The sequence below is a fragment of the Protopterus annectens genome, chromosome 4.part0 (genome assembly GCF_019279795.1).
Source record: "Protopterus annectens isolate FY-2018-M chromosome 4.part0, PAN1.0, whole genome shotgun sequence".
Taxonomy (NCBI): Eukaryota; Metazoa; Chordata; order Ceratodontiformes; family Protopteridae; genus Protopterus; species Protopterus annectens.
The window spans coordinates 1,101,547,043-1,101,567,729 of record NC_056733.1 but is presented as its reverse complement, the minus strand read 5'-3'; the positions used below and the strand labels follow the sequence as shown (position 1 = coordinate 1,101,567,729).

The 20,687-nt window shown below is 39.1% G+C and overlaps 1 protein-coding gene across 1 annotated transcript in view; it reads left to right on the top strand.

The window, feature by feature from the left end:
• The window catches only part of DIAPH1 (diaphanous related formin 1), a 2,838,381-nt gene extending 2,818,452 nt beyond the window's left edge, over nucleotides 1-19,929 (top strand). Inside the window, exon 27 of the mRNA XM_044069079.1 lies at nucleotides 17,776-19,929. Coding sequence (XP_043925014.1) covers nucleotides 17,776-17,942 — 167 coding nt within the window. The 3' untranslated portion in view covers nucleotides 17,943-19,929. The remainder of the gene's footprint in view (nucleotides 1-17,775) is intronic.
• Nucleotides 19,930-20,687: the final 758 nt, after the last annotated feature.

Genomic DNA, 20,687 nt, shown 5'->3' with positions numbered 1-20,687 from the left:
TTTCAGTATCATGTACGATGCAGTGTGAGTGAAACCTAAAAAATCAGTAATGTTCAGTTATTACTATTCCACACATTACATTTTACAGAGCCAAAGGACAGTGAAAATGACATTAAATTTAGTGGACAAGCAAAGAAATTGTTGACTACTGTATAGACTGCACAAATTTAGACAGCCTAATGAACCTGATATGTTCAAGAATCTTCTTTCACCTGCATGTTTGAGGAGTAAATATCTTCTGCATAGGATACATCCACTCTGTCAACTACAGATGAATGTGTATAAATATTTGAAGAGTATTAATTCATATATGATGTAAACTATTATTTTCCACTTATTTTTGTTGCCTTCACTGTTGTACATACATCCTTATAATGTACACTAAACAACGTTGCTATTCAACACAGGGCCAATTGTTAGAGTGTCAATCCACCTGAAGCATGTCTTTGGGATGTGGGAGGAAACTGGCTACCGGAGGAAACATTGCACTAAAAGCATTTGTTACATGTCTTATGGTAGATGAGAGAATAGGTATTCATTTCAGTATCATGAATGCAGTGAGTGAAACCTCTTGCTGTAATGTTCAATGCTAACCACTGCACCATTTTACACTATGCATTGTAATGAACTGATTCAAGAATCCTTTTCAGTTATTGATTGTATTATATTATACCAGTACATAAGGTGTATATTATAAACTGTCGAACATTATTAATTTGTCTTTGTTGACAAAGACTGACTGGGCAAAGCCCATTTTCATTGGGAACCCAGGAAGAAAAGCTCCAAATTACTAAAATATTTGCAAGGAAAAGTGACGTGACAATAGCATCTTGCCAGTCAAACATGATTAACTTGTATAGCTAACCGAATAGATGAACAGTAGTGGAGGGAAATAGCCAGTAATTTGTACTTTATCACTTAATACATAAGTTTACCATTTGATAGAACAGGAATATCCAGGTGTCATAAATATTGCACCACCTTGGTATAGCAGCTCTGACTCTGTCCCTTTTAGTGCTACCTCTAGGTATGAAGACAGTTTTGTCAACATATCTGTCAGCCAACGCCATAATAGTGAGTTCATTTTTTTCATTGTGGCAGTGCTTTTAGATGGCTATTAAAAGCAGTGAGGTGGTCAGAATTCTCAGCAGTCTTATTAACTACGGCATTCCTTAGTATCAGGCATGGAAGGAAGGAGAGACTCCATTCCCAAGTACATTTTAATGCATGAGATATGTAGTTTTGGTGGAGATGCATTGTTTACAAAAGGGTGTAATATTTTTTGAAAGTGTTTGACCTGGGAAGAACAAGCATTCACTGCTAGAATTTTAATCTGCAAGATGCACCAAATGAAGTTTTGTACTTTTCTTATAGGTTTATGTGTGGTAACTAGGCTGCGCCATACCGCTCAACCTCTTAGAGTAAGAAATCTGGACAAAGACAGAATTAATGGGGGACAAAGGCCAAAAAAGCCTTATTGCTTATTTATTTTTTATTTTATTTTTATCTTATTTTATTTTAAGCCTTCTTTCTTATTTGCAGTGGTGATGGACAGGTTGACAGACGAGATCAGACAGGAGTCCCCGTGGACTATGATGTTTGCAGATGACATTGTGATCTGTAGTGAGAGTAGGGAACAGGTGGAGGAGACCCTGGAGAGGTGGAGATATGCTCTAGAGAGAAGAGGAATGAAGGTCAGCAGGACTAAGACAGAATATGTGTGTGTGAATGAGAGGGAGGATAGAGGAATGGTGAGGATGCAGGGAGTAGAGGTGGCAAAGGTGGATGAGTTTAAGTACTTGGGATCAACAGTTCAGAGTAATGGTGAGTGTGGAAGAGAGGTGAAGAAGAGAGTACAGGCAGGGTGGAATGGATGGAGAAGAGTGTCAGGAGTGATATGTGACAGACTGGTACCAGTAAGAGTGAAAGGGAAGGTCTACAAGAAGGTAGTGAGAACCAGCTATGTTGTATGAGTTGGAGACGGTGGCATTGACAAAAAGGCAGGAGTCAGAGCTGGAAGTGGCAGAGTTAAAGATGTTAAGATTTGCACTGGGTGTGACAAGGATGGACAGGATTAGAAATCAGTATATTAGAGGGTCAGCTCAGGTTGGACGGTTTGTAGACAAAGTCAGAGAGGCGAGATTGCGTTGGTTTGGACATGTGCTGAGGAGGGATGCTGAGTATATTGGGAAAAAGATGCTAAGGATGAAGCTACCAGGTAACAGGAAAAGAGGAAGGCCTATGATAAGGTTTATGGACATGGTGAGAGAGGACATGCAGGCAGTTGGTGTGACAGAGCAGTCTGCAGAGGACAGGAAGAAATGGAAACACATGATCCACTGTGGCGACCCCTAACGGGAACAGCCGGAAGAGAAGAAGACAGAGGTCAAAAAAGAGGGGCAATTTTTAAATATTGCTCTTACAAACTTAGAAAATTGATAGAATAACATATTTTTGCATTGACGTACATTGTCTGAATGTATGAAGTCTGCAACTCAAATATCTGTCATTATTTTCGGACTTCATTCCTCAATGATTTTCTGATGATTTGCCAGAAAACCATAATTTTCCAAACATATGAAGCAAAAATATGGACATTCTATGAAACACTGTGCATTTGAGAGGTATGGGCTGTGCCCAGGAACTATTTTAAGACTAGCCAAGTTTAACCCAAATTTACCAAAATATTGATAACATGTATCAATACCCCAAGGAGTTTTACAATTACACTAGAGATGCATCAAGCATTTACAGGCTGACCCTGTTTGTTAGGGTCATAGGTGCCAAACCAGCAGTAAATTTGTGGTTTCCCAGCTATTGTTCAAAGATGCATTTGAATATGATTATGGATGAGCATTGCTTCACATGGATGGAAAGACAGATCCAAGGAAGGGCTAACCATTGAGACACATACTTGTTCCTCCAGCATGTCCTTTTTATGTGGTAGACCAGGTTTAGGTCCTTAGAACTTGTTTTTCTGATGCTGTTTGCTTTACGGACGTGCAGTAAATCCATCAGTTTAGATCAGAGAATGCCTTGTAGGCTAGGCATAGATCGTAGAGCAGCAGTCTGTAAGTGACCAAGGACAGGAATAATGTTTTGAGATGATCTGCACAAGACTTGTTTACTCCATGTATTTTGTGAAGAATCTGTGTGGTCTGTTGAGCTGTTTCATAGCTTGGTCAGGTACACGCTAAAGGGTGCTTTGTACTGTGTGATTGGTCTAATGAGAGCCTGGTACAGTGTGGAACAGTGACCTCCTTGATCTTGTTATTTGTAAATTGTGCAATGTAGAATGATTTCTGACTACAGTATACAAGTGGTGGTCAAAGGTCAGGTTACTGTCAGTATGCATTCCCAGATCTCCCTGACCATTCAGTCTACTTTTAGGGGTGTATTATAAATGTAGTAATTTCCAGGGGTGGCTGTCTTTCCTAGGGGATTCACTGACTACACCTAGTTTGCAGTCATCTGCGTAGTTGGTCCGCCAGAGACCCTTGAAATTTGCCTTGACTTCAGGGAAGTAGATGCCAAAAAGGAGAGACTGTAGCACCAATTCTTGTGGGACTGTGCTAGTGACTAGCCTCATTATGGAGGTGGATTCCCCTATTCTAATTTCTTGTGCCCTATCAGTGAGTCAGCAGGCAGTTCATCAGGTGACTTATTGGTTTATGCCTAATTTTGTGAGTTCGTCTGCAATGCCTGAGTGAGGTATTGTGTCAAATGCCTTGGCCAGGTCTAGGTAGGCTGTTTGAGTGGACGAAAGAGCATTTTACCACAAACTGAGCACTGGTGCTCTCCGAGTAACATGGGACGTGAACGTCCACTGAATGTAATGTCTTACACCTATCAATTGAAATGGTGTATTTCATACTGTAGCTGGTGAATGTGGAAGAACCCAGACCCAGTTTGATTTATAAGCTTAGAGCCTATAGTTTTGCTAATATTTTCATAGGTTCCTAATAGCTGAGAGACAGCTTGGTGGTGCCTGACTGCTTGTGTTATATAGCAGCATTTGAAAAGTTGTTGACAGTGCAGTCCGATACACTTACATTTTATAATCAGTTACCAGTTTGACTGTTCAGCTGCCATTTATGGAAGATCTTAGCTGATGATGTTTTCTTATATATGCTGTGTGGTGAATTATTTATGTATAGTGTTAAAACTTTTGTTGAATGAGTTTTTTAGTTTCCTTGGGGAAAGTGGTAACTCAAATAAGCGATGGCTCATCTGCTTAGTGGGGAGAGTACAATCCAGGCATTCTTAGGTCAGGTCATTAGTAAAAGAGAGCAGCACTTATAACTTTATTAAAACATTTCCACTGCTTAAAGTCAGAAGACATTCACAGAAACTTACCTCAGCAATTACAGATGATTTAAACAAAAAGAACATGAAATTAATCACACACGCCAAAAAATGTTTGCAGAAGGTAAGCCCCCACCAAACGTATGCGCCAATTCCATGGTGTGTAGCAGTGGGAAGGGGGGAAATTCACTGTAATCCCATGTAAATAATCTTTCTGATCTGTTACAAATGAAATGTGAATTCTAGCAGACTGTAGCAAAACTTGTTCAAAACAAAGATGCACATTTTTCTTTAAAGTTGTAAGCAGCTGTACTTATTTGGCAAGAATACTAGAAATTAACTGCTTCACTAACTGGATTGTTAACTACATTTCAGTTTAGTAAAAACATTGAGTGCTCCCACCATCTGTTAGCTGTAGAAAAAGTATTTCAGTGAGCCCATGAACATTTTGGAGTAATTATGGTGAAGGCAAAAGGGTGTAAAACTTATTAATGTTTAATATTAACAAAAATGTGTTGAAGACTCAGATGCTTAAGGAGAACAACAATAAACAATGGTCATGTAAAGTATTATATTCGTAAAGTAACAGAAGTTATAATAAGAACTAAGCCAACACGGGAGTGGAGAAAGATTCTGCTGATAGGGATGACTGCCATTGGGGATACAGAGAATAGGCAAGATGGAGCTGGAATTTGCAGGCAAAGCTGGCAGACGAACCAAAGTATTGGCAACAAATAATTAAGAGAAGGAAAGGTAATGGAATGGGAAGAAGACATCTGGATTGCAGGGTAGTGATTTTTTTGAGCTGGGATACAGTATCTGAATTGCCTACACATAGTAAGGCCTTATTAAGTTTAATTGTAGTGGCTGCTGCAGTAGTGAATATCGTAACAAAGATAAAAGAACAGGAAAGTACAGTTGTGTACACCTACCATAAATGTAGATGTTCGAGTGTCTTCACTGTTGCAGTCATAACTGTAGGGTGCTCCTGCCGGCAGGCAGCCCGAGGTCGGCCAGAATCCCAAAGTCTGGGTCCGGCGTCGGCTGTACAAGCTAGTACCCTGACGTCAGTACGCTCTGGTACATAGCCCTCAGCCGACGCCATCTTCTCCAGCCTTTCTTGCCCTAGATGTCAGAAGACCCCAATAAATCAAAAAAATGAATCCAACAAGGAAACACAAATACACCACAAAAGAGAAAAAGAGGGGATAGGAGGGAGGGAAACACCGACTGCAACAGTGAAGACACTCGAACATCTACATTTATGGTAGGTGTACACAACTGTACTATGTTCATCGTGTTTCACTGTTGCAGTCATAACTGTAGGGTGGAATCCCAAAGCAGTGAAAAAGGGAGGAGGTTTAGATAGAAGAAGGGGCAGCAAGAAGACCCTGCAAAACAGCAGAGGCAAAGCCTGCCCTGGTCTTAGAATACAGAGGGAGATTGTAGTGCTTGGAAAAAGTATGCACAGAACTCCAAGTGGCAGCTTCCAAGATATCCTTGGTAGGAACTCCTCTGAGAAAAGCTGTAGAAGTAGCAGCTGCTCTAGTAGAATGACTTCTCACAGTACCTGGAAACTGTTTCCCATGATGAGTGTAACAAAATCTGATTCCATAAGAAATCCATTTGGAAATAGCCTTTCCAAGAGAACTGGAGGCAAAAGAAACAAACAATTGGTTAGATTTTCTGAACTCTTTAGTCTTGTCCAAGTAAAATCGTAACTGTCTGTGCACGTCCAAGGAATGCAAAATCCTTTCCCCTTTATTTTGAGGATTAGGAAAGAAGGTAGGAAGGTGAATTGTTTGATTTAAAGCCACTTTCGAAATCACCTTGGGCATGAAAGTAGGATTGGTCCTCAAGGATACTCTGTCCTGGTGGAAAATAAGGTATGGTTCCACAGCCATGAGAGCTTGCAACTCTGAGACCCTTCTGGCAGAAGTCAAAGCCAACAAAAGAACTGTCTTCCAAGATAAAAACTTAATATCTGTAGATGCAGCAGGCTCAAAAGGAGGCAAAGTAAGTTTTTCTAAAACATAATTAAGATCCCAAGCAGGAACAGGAGGGGTCCTGGGAAGCCGCAAATTCTTAGCCCCTCTCAAAAATTGTCTCACCAAAGGATGAGAAAAAACAGGAGGATCAGAATTGAAATGAGCAGAAATAGCAGAAGCATGAATTTTAATGGAAGAAAAAAAGTCCTTTAGACAAAAGATCCGAAAGGTAAAGCAAAATAGAAGAGAGATCAGGAACCAGAGGGTCCGAGCCTCGGTCCTGCATCCAAATACAAAACCTCTTCCATTTAGAGGCATAGGATTTCCTAGTGCTAGGCCGTCTAGCTTCCAGAAGAACATCCAAAACTTGTTTGGGAAGACTAGAGGAAATCAAATTCCTTTGAAGAGCCAAGCTGCCAGGCAAAGGGTCTTGAGATTGGAATGTAGTAACTGACCCTGATGCTGGGACAGAAGAGAAGGGTTCAGAGGGAGAATCCAAGGAGGCTCCAGGAACAGTTGCCTTAAAGTTGGATACCAAAACTGTCGAGGCCAATTTGGAGCAATCAAGATGAGGAACTTGGGCTTGTCCTGTTTTATCTTCAGTAATACCCGAGGTAGAAGAGGAAGAGGAGGGAAGGCATATCCCGAAAGGCTTCTCCAGCTGAAGGACAGGGCATCCACTTTCCAAGCCATTTTGTGGAAGGACCTGGTGCAAAAACGAGGCAGCTGATGATTGAGATGGGATGCAAACAGATCTATCTGGGGACATCCCCAAACTGCAGTAATCCTGTTGAATAAGTTGGTGTCTATCATCCATTCGTGAGGATCTGAAATGTTTCTGCTCAGGCTGTCCGCTAAGAGATTCTGTTCTCCTGGAATGAATTGAGCCTGGAGATGTAAATTCAAATTTAGAGCTGTGTCCCATAAAGCCATAGGTAGTCTGCAAAGGGGGTACGAATGAGAACCCCCCCTGCTTGTTTATGTACCACATGACTGTGGTGTTGTCTGTGCGAATTAGCAGAGGCCCTGGTTGCAAAAAATTCTTGAAGGCTAGAAGAGCATTTTGAACTGCCAACATTTTCTTCAGATTGATGTGCCAGTGAAGATGGTCCTTTGTCCAGGTTCCCTGCTGGCAATTTCCTAGAAAATGTGCTCCCCAAGCATAATCTGAGGCATCCGTGGTTAGGATTTGAGTAGGTTGAGGTAGACGAAAAGGCTTTCCTTCGTTTAAAGCACACACCCTGGACCACCAGAGGAACTCCTTCTGGAGGCAGGGGATCAGAGGAATCAGAATGTCCAGATCGTGGTAATGCTGTGAACATACACTTTTCAGATACCATTGAAGCTTTCTCATATGAAGCCTTGCATTTGGAATCAACAGAATGCAGGAAGCCATGTAGCCCAGTGTCTGCAGGAATTTCCTTGCAGTGAGCTGAGATAGAGTTGCCAAGGTGTTGAAAATCGAAGCCAGCTGTGTTTGTTTTTCTGGAGTGAGGAAGGCCCTTTGTAAGGTTGTATTTAAGAGGGCTCCCAAGAATACCATTTGTTGAGAAGGGATCAAATGTGACTTTTTTGTGTTCACTGAGAATCCCAGTAGGAGGAAAAGACGTTGAACAAATTTCAGATGTTGAAGTAGAAGATCCTTGCTGTCCGCCTGAATAAGGCAGTCGTCCAAATAGGGGTAAATCTGAATCCCCTGAAGTCTGCAATAAGCCACTACTGGTGCCAGGCACTTGGTAAAGACACTGGGCGCAGTAGATAAACCAAAGGGCAGTACAGAGAATTGAAAGTGTCTCGAACCTGCCTTGAATCTGAGGAATTTCCTGCGTTCCTGTCTGATGGGAATGTGTAAGTAAGCTTCCTTTAAGTCCAATGTCACCATCCAGGCATCCTGAGAGAGCATTGGAAGTAGTTGCTGCAGAGTAAGCATCTTGAATTTTGGAATTTCCAAAAAGGTGCTTAACACAGAAAGGTCCAGAGTAGGTCTCCATGAGTTTTGTTTTCTTGGAACCAGAAATAGTCTTGAATAAAACCCTTTTCCCATCTCTGAGAGTGGAACAGGCTCTATGGCTCGCATGGCCAGAAGAGCATCCACTTGATTTAAGGCCTCTGACCATTGATGTTTTGGCAGATCTGGCCAACCGTAAGCCCTTGGCAGAGTATGAAAGTGGAATTTGTAACCTTTTAAAATCACGTCCAATACCCATCTGTCCTGGGTAATATGAGTCCAATTTCTGTAAAAAAGAGACAGTTTTCCTCCGAGAGGGGCATCCAGGTGAAGGGGTCCTGTAGCCCAACCGAGAGAGTCATTGAGTTTGCTTTCTTTGAGATTGGGATCTGTCTTCTCCCCTTCTAGGTGAAGAAGCAGTCCATTGTCTAGATCTGTAAGAGGCCTGAGCTTGTCCACGACCTCTGGAGCATCTATATCTTCCCCTTTGAGGCCTGTCAGACGTGGGAAAGGACCAATTTTTGGAGGGCCAATTCCTGGAAAATCTAGGAGGCTGAACTTGCAAAAAAATCTTTTACAGTTTGCATAGATTTTGCCTTTTCTTCCATCTTTTTAATAACCTCCTCAGCCTTAGAACCAAAAGAACATCATGTTGAACAGGGGCATCTAATAACTTAGCCTTAACCTGTTCAGGTAAACTTTGTTCACAAAGCCAGGCATGTCTCCTGATAACAGTACCAGAGGCTGCAGCCCTGCAAGAAGCATCCAAAGCATCAAAACCACAATGCAAACTATGTTTGTTAACTTGTTCAGTTGCATGCAATACATACTGAAGTTCCTTATCCTCTGCACATGCAGGAAGGGAAGCAAGCTTTTGCTTTAAAACAGACAAAAGAAATTGCTGATACTTAAACATATGAAACTGGCAATTTAAAGCCCTTACAGACAGGGTAGCAGAAGTATATACCTTTTTTCCCCACCTGTCTAAAGCACGAGAATCCTTCTCAGAGGGAATAGGATTTTTAGAAGTAGCAACCTTAGCAGCCTTAGAGCCCTGAGAAATAGTCTCAGGATCCGCAGAAGGGTTCTTAAATAAGAATAAATGAGAGTCAGGAACCCTATAAAATCTATCAGGCTTAGAAGGAGCAGGAGGCATGGAACCAGGATTCAAATTAGCCTCAGAAAAAGCATCATCCACAATGTCAAGAACAGGAGGGATAGCTAAAGGCCTATGCTGAGGAAGAAGAAGAAATTCTCTAAGCCTCTTCTTGGAAGCAGAATACTCCTGACCTTCCCAATGAAAATGTTCCCTCATCTCATGCAAGGTTTCCCCAAAAGAGAAATCTTCAGGCGGAGAGGCAGAGGGCAAGGAGTCCTCAGCATCCGAATCCTCATAAGGAGGAAAAGAATATTCCTGATCAGAGGAAGAGAGAGAAGATACAGAAGCCTGGTCAGAGGAATCCAGAGGAACATCCTGTTGAGGCCTTTTCTCAGGTGGGGGGTGAGAACCTCTAATCATTGTAAGTAAATCTTCAGCCATCTTTAATAATTGCTTCTGTGTCCTGGGAGTAGATTCAGAAGCAGCTTGAGCAGGAACTTTAGACTTAACATGAGTCTCTGTCTTTGCCTTTGAAATAGTGATGTGAGTAGGCCTGAAAACCCCCTCAGAAGCCGGTACCTGCACAGCGGTTCCGGACCCATCTGAGGGAGCGATGTCCGAAGGTCCTGCAGCAGTTAAAATAGTAGGCCTTGATGGCTCCCCATGGGAGTCCGTATCGGCCATCGGTTCAGAAGTGGCGGACGACAGGGGCTGCAAAAGCGCCTCACTGACGACAGCCGAACCGGACGCTGGCTCCAGCTGCAACGAGTCCTGTTTGGACCTCTGAGGCCTGTCCTTGTCTTTGCGCTTTTTTTTGAATTCCGGTAGTGTCCGACGACATTCTATAATTGAAGCGTCTGCCAAAATAATTTAGAGCCCAGTCGTACCTGCGCTTGATAGTACGAGAGTTGAACCTGGCACAGAACCGACAACAAGAAACGTCGTGGTCAGGGCCTAAGCAAGGTAGACAGTAAGAGTGGAAATCTTTATGAGGTATTTGTTTCCCACGCGTTCTACAATTATTAACTTTTTCTGACATCGGAGGAACAAGAAAAAGATTCCCCAACGGGGTACTTAGCTTTGAGAAGAGAAGTAAGAACTTCGGACCGACAACAACAAAATACGCTGTTCGAAAATCGCCAACCAACGACTTGCGAGCTGCTTTCCACAGCACTGCAAGAAAGACTGGAGAAGATGGCGTCGGCTGAGGGCTATGTACCAGAGCGTACTGACGTCAGGGTACTAGCTTGTACAGCCGACGCCGGACCCAGACTTTGGGATTCTGGCCGACCTCGGGCTGCCTGCCGGCAGGAGCACCCTACAGTTATGACTGCAACAGTGAAACACGATGAACATCTGGGATCTTTAGAAAGGGGTAGGAGTAAATTACATAGAAAAAAATGAAAACTATGGGAACAATACAGGCAGAAAAATGTTTGGAGGAAGAATGAGAATTAAGAGAAGGCAGGAATTGAATTTATGTAATTATAGCATATATAAAAACTATATGTGATATATAATATAATATTTGGAAATGTGAACTTGTTGTGGTTTGATTACTTTTATATAAATGTAAGTTTGCCTGTGTCACAAGTGCTAATTCAATAAAGGTGTTTAAAAATGTGTTGAAGTAGTCTCCTCCATAGTGCAGAAAGATGAACCATTATTGATTGTGAACCAACAGTCTGGAACTGACTATCAGCCAGGGCACTGAAGGAACCAACAGTGGAGGGTAGGCATCAGCTGTTGATGGCAGCTTTCAGACACCCTGTAGTGAAGGTGGTGGTCCAGCATCTACTTGAAGAGTTGCACAATATGCAGAATATAGACCTGGGGTGTGCCTTGGCATGACAGAGGTCAGTTAGTGTGGTGACCGTCAAGGAAAATGGACAGTAGTCACCCACACGTAACTTCCTGTATCAATGAGTGCACAAGTCTGCTGCTGAGGGAGAGGCTAGGGGCAAAAAGAGAACCCGTGATGCCTGGGTGATTGTCTCCTCCTCCTCATCAGTTCTTGCTCCATGGGTGGAACGCATGGATTGATTAATTGCAGGAGAGCTGATGGTTGGCAGGCAGCAGGAAAGTATGTGAAACAACCAATATCAAAGATATAACTGAAGGAAAATATGCATGCATTATAAAAGCTAAACTATCCGTGGAAACAAATCTGCAGTTTTCCTTATATGTAATAAGCAAACTTCTGAGGAATTTGCATCAAATAAGCTACTTTGAAAGGAATGTTTGGGCACTTAAATTTCATTTCTGCTTGTACGTTTTGTGACTTGATAGTGGTCTGTGACATAACCAAGTGAAAGCCATATATGTTCTTGTGTACAACTTTTACAGTAATTTATTTGTGCAGTGAGATGTGCCAACTTTGAAAAGTAAAAAGCCATAGTATAGTTACATGTAGCTGGCTTTGTTATTAAGTTGTATATTTCATATGCATATATTAAGAATGCCCTAATTGGCTAATTTGTTTTCTGTATAAGCTATCATTTCTGGATTTTTCATTATTGAAAAATTGTACTGTCTTTGGTTGGTGTCTATGTTTTAAAAATTTGGTGTACGGTTCCAAAAATGCTAGCTGCAACCATGTAAGTGGTGGTTTGGTTTCTACTGGTGCTGGCTATTACCTTCAAAAATAGCATTTCCTTGGGTGAATTTTGTTTTTGCCCCTTTTTCTTGTATAGTCTTGCTACATTTCAGCTACATGAGTTTTTGCGTAAGTTGAATTCCTGAAATTTTAGGCAAATGCCAAGTAGCCTTTCTTCATAAAATCCATAGCAATTTGTTTCAGATAGTAAAGCTTTTCTGATGTAAAATTTCCCACTTCAGTTTTTCTGACTTTCTCTTTTGTGTTCCAAACTGAATTCCTTTCTGCATTTCCTTCTTCAAAATAAGCATAAACTTGCAGTGTTCACAAGCGAAGCATTTTAATCTATTTTTTCTCATAAAGTATTTAATGTTATGAGTTGCTGGGACTCAGTAGAGACATAGTTGGATAATTTGGTAAGTGGTGGTGGTGGTGTCCAAACTTACCCCTCAACACTAGGTTGGGGAGCCAGAAAAAAAAAAAAACATCCATTTTCGATCTAGTCCTCCTCCCTTCTCTTCTAAGCAGGAATGCCAGGTCCTAATGCCGTATGACCTCACTTTTTATGTGAAAGAAAAAAAAAAGGCAATTCTGTGATTTGGTGTTCCTTCCCTCCTAAGGAAGAATGTCAGGTCCTAAAGCCCTGATGCTGTACTGCCTGCCATCACATTTACGTGAGGAGCAAAAAAAAAAATTAAAGTAAAATCTGCTAGTCATCTCCTAGCACTTTCGTCCCACCCTAGTTATACTTCTGAGACTTTGCAGTACAGTGGCTGTGGCTTCTAATGACCACAACCCAGCATCATTAATATAGGTAGCATGGCTACAGCCAAAAAGGGGGTGTAGATGGGGAACATGGAAGGATTGCTTGGTAAACCTGTTTGGTAAGAAGGAAGAAAAGTGAGTTGTAAAAAAAAAAAAAAAAAAAAAAAAAAAATATCTGAATTTGAGGACTTCAAACATGTAAATCTCCTACAGTTCTTTGGAACCTCTAAATTTGAATGTAACGGTTTTGCTCATAATGCTGATACTGCAAAGAGTTATCCTGAGAAGTTGTACTTGCACCTGGACAAATGTATTAAATTGGGAGTCTCAGCTAGATCCAAGCAAATGGAGATGTTTAAATCAAACCAGCATGATTTTCCTCAAGCACTAAGCAGCTGTGCAATAAAAGGAAGAAACTTCTAAGCCTATATAGCAGAACAAATTAAGGATTTATCTATTTATTTTTAAGAACTATTGGAGCTCCTATTGCAATTAATATAAGTACTCCTTTTTAACTTTGCCCCAGGTATTCTGCTGAGTAACCATCCTGAAAACCTTTCTTTATCAAATTCACATGTTTGTTTCCAGGTGCGTCTCCCGTAGCATCTTTCTTTTTGTATTCATCTGTGAGACCTTTCAAATTTCAAGACATTACAGAAAGCACCATTTTCTTATAGTGTTGTTTCCACATTTTGTGTATAACTGCTTTTTTTGTTAAATGTGTAGTTCCAACTTTTATGTCACATGTATATATTGTTTGGCAGCTTGTTTTTTTATACGTTTGTTTCTTGTCATATCCATTTGAGCCTATGTCACATCTTACAAAACTTTTGTTGTACTGAAAGCCCTCAAACAAAAAAAACAAACACCCCACCAATACCCACTAAAGCGTATTAACTTCATAATAACACACAAAACTATGTACATCTTAATAATTTGAAGTTTACCTTCCTAATAAGAACAAAAGTTCTAAACTGATAGCCATACAGACAGACTAGGGTTAACCAAAAAGAAATTTCATTCATGCTAAGACACATGGTACAGTCTGTGCTTTTAGTAAGTGCTGTCTAGTTTTGTCTTATTGTTATAGCTCTCCCAGCTGAGAAAACAATTGAATGCGTTCAGTAAACACGTTCTCTAAGCCATTTCTCTTTATCAGATTGTCTTCTAGGGACATGCAAAACAGACACAAAACTGCTAAGGATACGTTGTTTACCAGAAAAAAAAAGCTTTGTAATATTCAGTATTCTTTTTCATTTACTTACTTTCTATTAAAACGTGTTACTGGATAAAGCCAAGTGCCTTGACCAGTCATTCTCCTATGCAAGAATGAGAAAAAGCACACCAGTTTTTCTTTTGTTATATTCTCTTAACCAGACTCTTTCTCACTCCTTTTTTTTTATTTTGCAATGCTTACATTTCTTAAAACTGAAAAAGAAAAAAGGAGGAGGAGGGGAAAAAGTACCTGTTTATGTTAGTATCGCCATTACATTTAAAAATAACTTAAAACACACTTCTTCATAGCTTGCAAAGAAAGCCATGCACCATTAAAGTAGTACTGTTAAGGGAAAAAAATGACTTACAGTTTATCTTCTTCCGCCTCTTTCCCTCTCCCAAGTATTTTTCTGAAGATTACCGACATGAAGTAGGGCATGTGTGTTAGAGTCTCCTTCAAGTTCAACAAAGTCCACGAAAATTCAGTATTTCCAAATCTTTGCCATGTTTCACAAGTATCATTATTGCTTTGTAATCCCAGATTTGTCAGTTTCCAAGTTACTGATTTTATTCCCCAAGCATGAATAACATGAAGCAGGACGTATGCTTTAAAGTTTCCTACAAATGTACCATATTCCAAGGAAGTCCAATATTTTCAAATTTTCTTGTTCTGTCATATTTCACAAATATAGTTATTACTTTATTACCCTACAGTTGTCAATTTCCAAGTTACTAGCTTTATTTCTGTTCATCACCATCTCCCAAATTCTGTGTCTGTTTCAGTTCCGATGTATTTGCAAATCTTCAGTTGATTCTTACGATTTCTTCCTTCTCTCAGGCATTTTCCATTGAAACAGTGGAAAAGATTTCACAGGTTCAGTCTCTCTGTAGTCCCTATCCCCAGAAGGACATAAAGGAGAACCTCCTCCTGTTTCACAGCTCACCCTTTTTTGGACAAACTTTTGTATTTCCTCCTTAGCATGTACTTCATCAGAAAATTATTTTGTCCATCCAGGGAAAGTATTTTGAAGATGGCTGGGTACAGCAGTTTGACTGTCATGCCTGTTTCTCAACATTCCCTAAAGAATGGAATATATTTACTTCTTTTCTGCCTGGTGTACAATGAATAGTCATCCTCCAAAACACACTGAATCAACTCCTCCTGCCGATAAGCCTGCATCTTTACTAGACATAAAGTTATAGTCATCCCTTTTCAAATACATGCTTGGTGGATTACTGTGCTTCACCTCTTAAACCAAATCAGGCCACAGCACTCCACTCACTTTCTTTTCTTCCTTGCCCCCAAACATTACTAGTCAGCCTGTCTGCTATTTTAATCCTGTCAGGTGACTTTCTTCTTAACAGTGGGACGTTCACAGATTCTGTTTCTACAACTATCACTTCTATCTGTATACCCTCCTAAAATTTCTTTCTGTAGGCAGCCTTAATGCATGAAGCTTAAATAAGAGATGGCCTTGACAGCAATACTGGCTGGATTACAGGAAGAATCTTAAAACTACTACTGTCTATTTACTGGTAACAGAACAGGCAAGGTGGCAGTATATTCATGTTAGTCAACAAAAATATAGCCAGATCAGATTCAACAAATCACCATATGGATTCTTATCAAGACACTCCTTGGCAAGTAGAAAGGTAAATCGATACATTATTTATTTATTTATTTATTGAATTTATTTATTACAGTTTAACTTGGGAGTGAGATGGGACCTGGGCATATAAGATGCCAAATAATAAGATAAGATAACAGTATTAACAAAAATGAGGTATTATTTACATACTGTTAGAATTAAGTGTGCTTGCTCTGCTAAGAATAGCCTACAAAATTTCTCATCTACTCACTACTGATGCAAGATGCGCTATATCCATTAATATTTTCTTACCTAAACTTGAATATGCAGCACCAATGTTTGCCTTCTACCTATCAGTTCAGAACGCCACCATCCTGCAAAAGGCAGAAAATAAAATTGTGAGATTCAAACACTTAAGTCCAAGCTCTGAACACGGTTGCATCCAGTAACTGACAGACCAACCTCCTTGCTGTTAAACTTGCCTTTAAACTGATTCATGACAGTTGCCACCCAGCTCTCGAAAATAAGTTATAAATCAAAAGTAGACTTTCCCAGTTGTATAGAGCAGGTTCCCGTATAAATTTAGGAGCGTCAGTAATATAGCTTAATTCATAAAACTACTTAAAGAACACCTTTAATTATGCATGTACCTGTGAGTGCTTCATCAAACCTGGTTAGGCTTGCTACCCTACTGCACAGTTAACATGATTGTGGGCAGTATAGTCTATACCGCTGAGAATTATCTTTGTATGCAGGACTACAACTGCGGAGTTTTTCCCACACTCATTTGTTAGTTATGCCTGTTTAGATAATGGGAGAACTAAACTGTGTATCTGTGACTGCAGTTTGCTAACTCGCTACAAGAATGATAGGAAAATCTATTGTACATCGTCATATTAAAGTCTGTGTACACATACAGTCTGTTTTAACTGGCAAAATATTGACTTCGTTCGTACTCATTATTACAGTACATTAATTGGAGCAAATTATAATATTTTAAAGGCTCATTAAGCTTTCTTCATGTGTCATATTTGTGTGTGTGTACATACATATGGGGACTGCATGTTTTCTAACTCCATTGGTTACTCTTGGAATAAGCTTCCAAGAGAACTAACATCCCTTACATCCATGCCTCTGTTCAAGAAACAACTAAGAATCTTCATAAAATCCCGATGGCTTTGCTCATGCTCTAATCCTGACTGATCCTGTCCCCTCTTTACTGATCAATTTAAAGCCTATAACTATTGTAGTCCTCTTGCTGTGTATTTCTCTTTTCAAACTCTTCCTAATGAAGAATTTGCCTAGGCTAAAGATCACTACCCTACCCTAGTTTGTTTGTTCTGTCAATGTTCTGTTTTTATAATCTGTTTATAAATGTGTTTTAATGTGTCTTAATAGTTCACTGTTAATTAAGTTTTTATTAGTTTAAAAAGTCATTATAATATATGTAATTCTTGTTATTAGTCTTTGGAGTTTTTCTCCCCGGGCTTCCGTTGAAAATGGACATACATCGAGTTGGACTTTCCTGGTCAAAAATGAAAAATAAATACATGCATACACACACACACACACACACACACATATGTATGTATATATATATATATATATATATATATATATATATATACACACACACACACACACATATATATATATATATATATATATATATATGTATATATATATATATATACATACACACACACACACATATGTATGTGTGTATGTCTGCATGGTTGTAGATCACTAGAGCAAATTTTTTTTAACTTTTAAGTTACAGCGAACATTCTTTTGTATGGAATTTTTGCCTGTAGCATATTGTATGAGATCATTTTACAACAAGTTAAGGGAATTTGCCCTTACCCCACTGTTGTGTGATCTTGGAGTTGGTATTTATAATTAGCAGGGAGTGGGAATTTGCTCCCCTGCAAAAAAAGAAAGTTTTAGTTTTGTTTGCGATCATTTTAGATTTGTTCTAAAATGATCACTGTTTATACTTATGCTCATAAGAGCATTCAAAGTTTGATGATGTAGTTATATATTATCTGTCTTTTTACACACGTGCACTACTTTTGTTAAGCAGTCATTAACAGTAGGAGAATTTTTTGTGTTGGCTGCCTGTTAGTGTTTGCTTGAATTCTAATTTTATAATAAGTCTTTTTTCCAACTTCTTCTGCTGTTCTAACTTACATAGGCACTAATATGTCTTATGGAATTCTTAGCCAAGTTTGGTGCGTTCCAGGTATTAACATTGTTCTCTCTCTATTTAGCTAACAAAAGAGCAGGCAACGCAGTTACCTCAATCCTCGCTAAAGAATTGACTCAGGAGAATGCCATGATTTCAACAGTTAAAAAGCGAAAGGAAGAGGAGCAGAAGCAGACTGACCAAACATTGCTAGAGGAGATTTTAGAAGAAATGCCTGCACGTGCAAACTAAAAACCTTCACAGTACCGCATACCTGAAAAATAAGACAGTAGGAAGCAAAGTTCAACAAAAGTGCCAAAGATGTACTGAGACTGTTATTTCATTCATTCAGCTGACCAGAAATGTGTTCCTGATGTTGCTGTCTCCTATATTCAGAAGTTGCTTATCTTTTCGAGGATCACTGAATGTAATTTTCTATCGTAATGGTCTAAGATCGCTGAATGTTCTTTTGAACCTTAATTCCCTCTGTATATCATTTAGGTTGCAGGAACAATGTACTGCACGTGATATCAGTATCTCATTGAGGATTTATAAGATAACATTTCATCTAGTACTTTTAAGCTGTCTTTCTTTGAATATTTTCAGGTAGGCTTTTCCAGCAAAAGCCCCAGTGTTGCGCTCTAGCCTTAGTTAGAGGGGTGCTACAATGTTAGGAATTTAAATCCCTGATGTGCAATTTTATGCCTATGCATAATATAAATGGAAATGTCTTTTGTGTTGGTTTGCGTTCTTTTGATTCTTATGTAACTTTCCCCCAGTCACCAGTATGAGAGGAAGGGATATTGGTTCACTGAACTCTGTAGTCTTTGTATGTGTAGTAAAATATCAGTGTTAGTTAAACTTGCCTTTTAGCACTGTAGAACGTGTGCTATAGCGCCATGTTTTTCTTTATATGTACAAAGGGGCTTTATAATTATGTAAAATAAAATAGTTTCCCTGTCTGCTGACATGCATACAAACACTGATTTATAGAATTGTCCGATTACTGTGGATATGATCAAGGTAAGGAATACTTTGTCCATTCCCAATAATAATTTATTCACATTCCTTACTGGAAAAAGTATAAAACTGTGTATTATCTTGGGATTTGTTCTAGACCAGTATATGTAGATACAAGCTTATAACTCTTGCCTTTTTTCCAGATATTTTTCTTACTTATCCATTATCTTACATGCTGCAGTTTATTTCAAATTATTGTAATTTGAGTATGTCCGTCTTAAAAAAGAAATATGCATATGGCATTTTACAATATAGGAACATTGAAATTTTAATAATGTCATATCTTTGAGAACATTTGGTTTAATTTACTTTTCTGTAATCTTCTCCTACCTCTTCTGTTATAAATGAAGACAAAATAGGCACATTAAGTATTATTAGAGAGAAGCAAAAAAATTTGCATTGTACAACAAAATCTAATTTTTGTCTTGCATTTTCTGAGTTTTTGAACTCCTATTCAAACTGATGTTCTGTCAAAAAAATGTATTGTTGCATTAGTACCACTTGAAATATTGCCTGTCTGTATTCCTGCTGGGATTGGTTACTTACACTGCTGTTAAGGTGAATTTATTTCTTCTGTCGTACTTATGTACCAAGGAAAGTTGTTACTTCTGATAGTTTGAACTACTGTTCAGTTTTTAGTAAGATTTCGGATGCGTCCTCTTATCACTAAAGTTGAATAGGGAATTATATTTTTATAAAAAATGTATATTAAGATTGATCATATAATATATACACGTATACATACACACACACACACACACACACACACACAAAATGGAGCCATAGTGGTTCTGGGCACAATATGTAATTTTGTTAAATAGCACTGTCATGCTTAACTGTGTAAACATTGTCAGTGAATTCCAGCTAGTTTTATCACAGCTAAATTAGTTCCTGACACTTTTCTATATGGCTTAATTACCCAAATATATTTTAAGTTGATATTGTTTTGTAGTTTATATGTAGTGCTGTTGTGATGAGCATGTTTCTTGCTAAAAAAGGTCAGTTATGTATACAGACATACGCAATGAATGCACAATCCTGTGTTTTTATCACATTCATTTCAAATTTGTGTCATTTGGTGTGCACACAGAACCTGTAAACTTTATTTTGCCCTTAAGATCATGTGGATACATTACTTATGATCTTGGCAGGAATATAATTGCATGCATTTTAGTACCACATCATGCAGATTAAAAAATAATCATAATTGTAAATTGTATTACAGTTTTAAAACTTCTTGTGGAATCAGAGTGGAATGACTTCACTAGATGACTTGGTGCTAAATGCAGCAGAGATGTGTTTTTGTTTAATCACATTCTTATTTACAGACTGTATGAATGAGATGGATCCATCCCTGAGTGTGGCCTCAAACCACTGAGTAAGGAATAGAGGTCCTTGATTCAGATTATATAATTTCCTAGTTCAGTGTTTACAGTTGCACATAGTACAGATTGATATTGCACATGCTTGTTAAGAAATCATTTGCACAGCTGTACTGGGAAAGCTACAGTTTCTTCTGACCTTACCGTGCAACAAAACAGGTGGTTTGGTGTATTCATTAAATAGGACAGTACTTGGCAAGGCAAGTGTAAGAAGAGATTCTAATGTCTGATATGCCTTCTGGAATCTACCAGTGCGTGCCAATGGCATAATAAAATATATTGTTGATTTTATAATACCTTTCAAATCTGTGATGCTCAGATGCTGTTGTACTGAAGTTCCCCACCTCCTTTCAGAAGCCATAGTTTTTCAGAGATGATTTCAAGAATAGACCCATGTCTAAGTGTTCCTCCATCCCATTCCTAGTCTTTAAGAACCTTCTTCTTGACTGCCTTTGACAGTGCCAGACCTCCCCCCAGTAATAACCCCTTCTTTCAAACAGATACCTAAAGCATGAGCAACTTGTAAAGCAATTCTTGCATCTCCGTGCTTAAGTGGGGATCGACTATTACACATGCATGTGCACAGTTTGTGAGT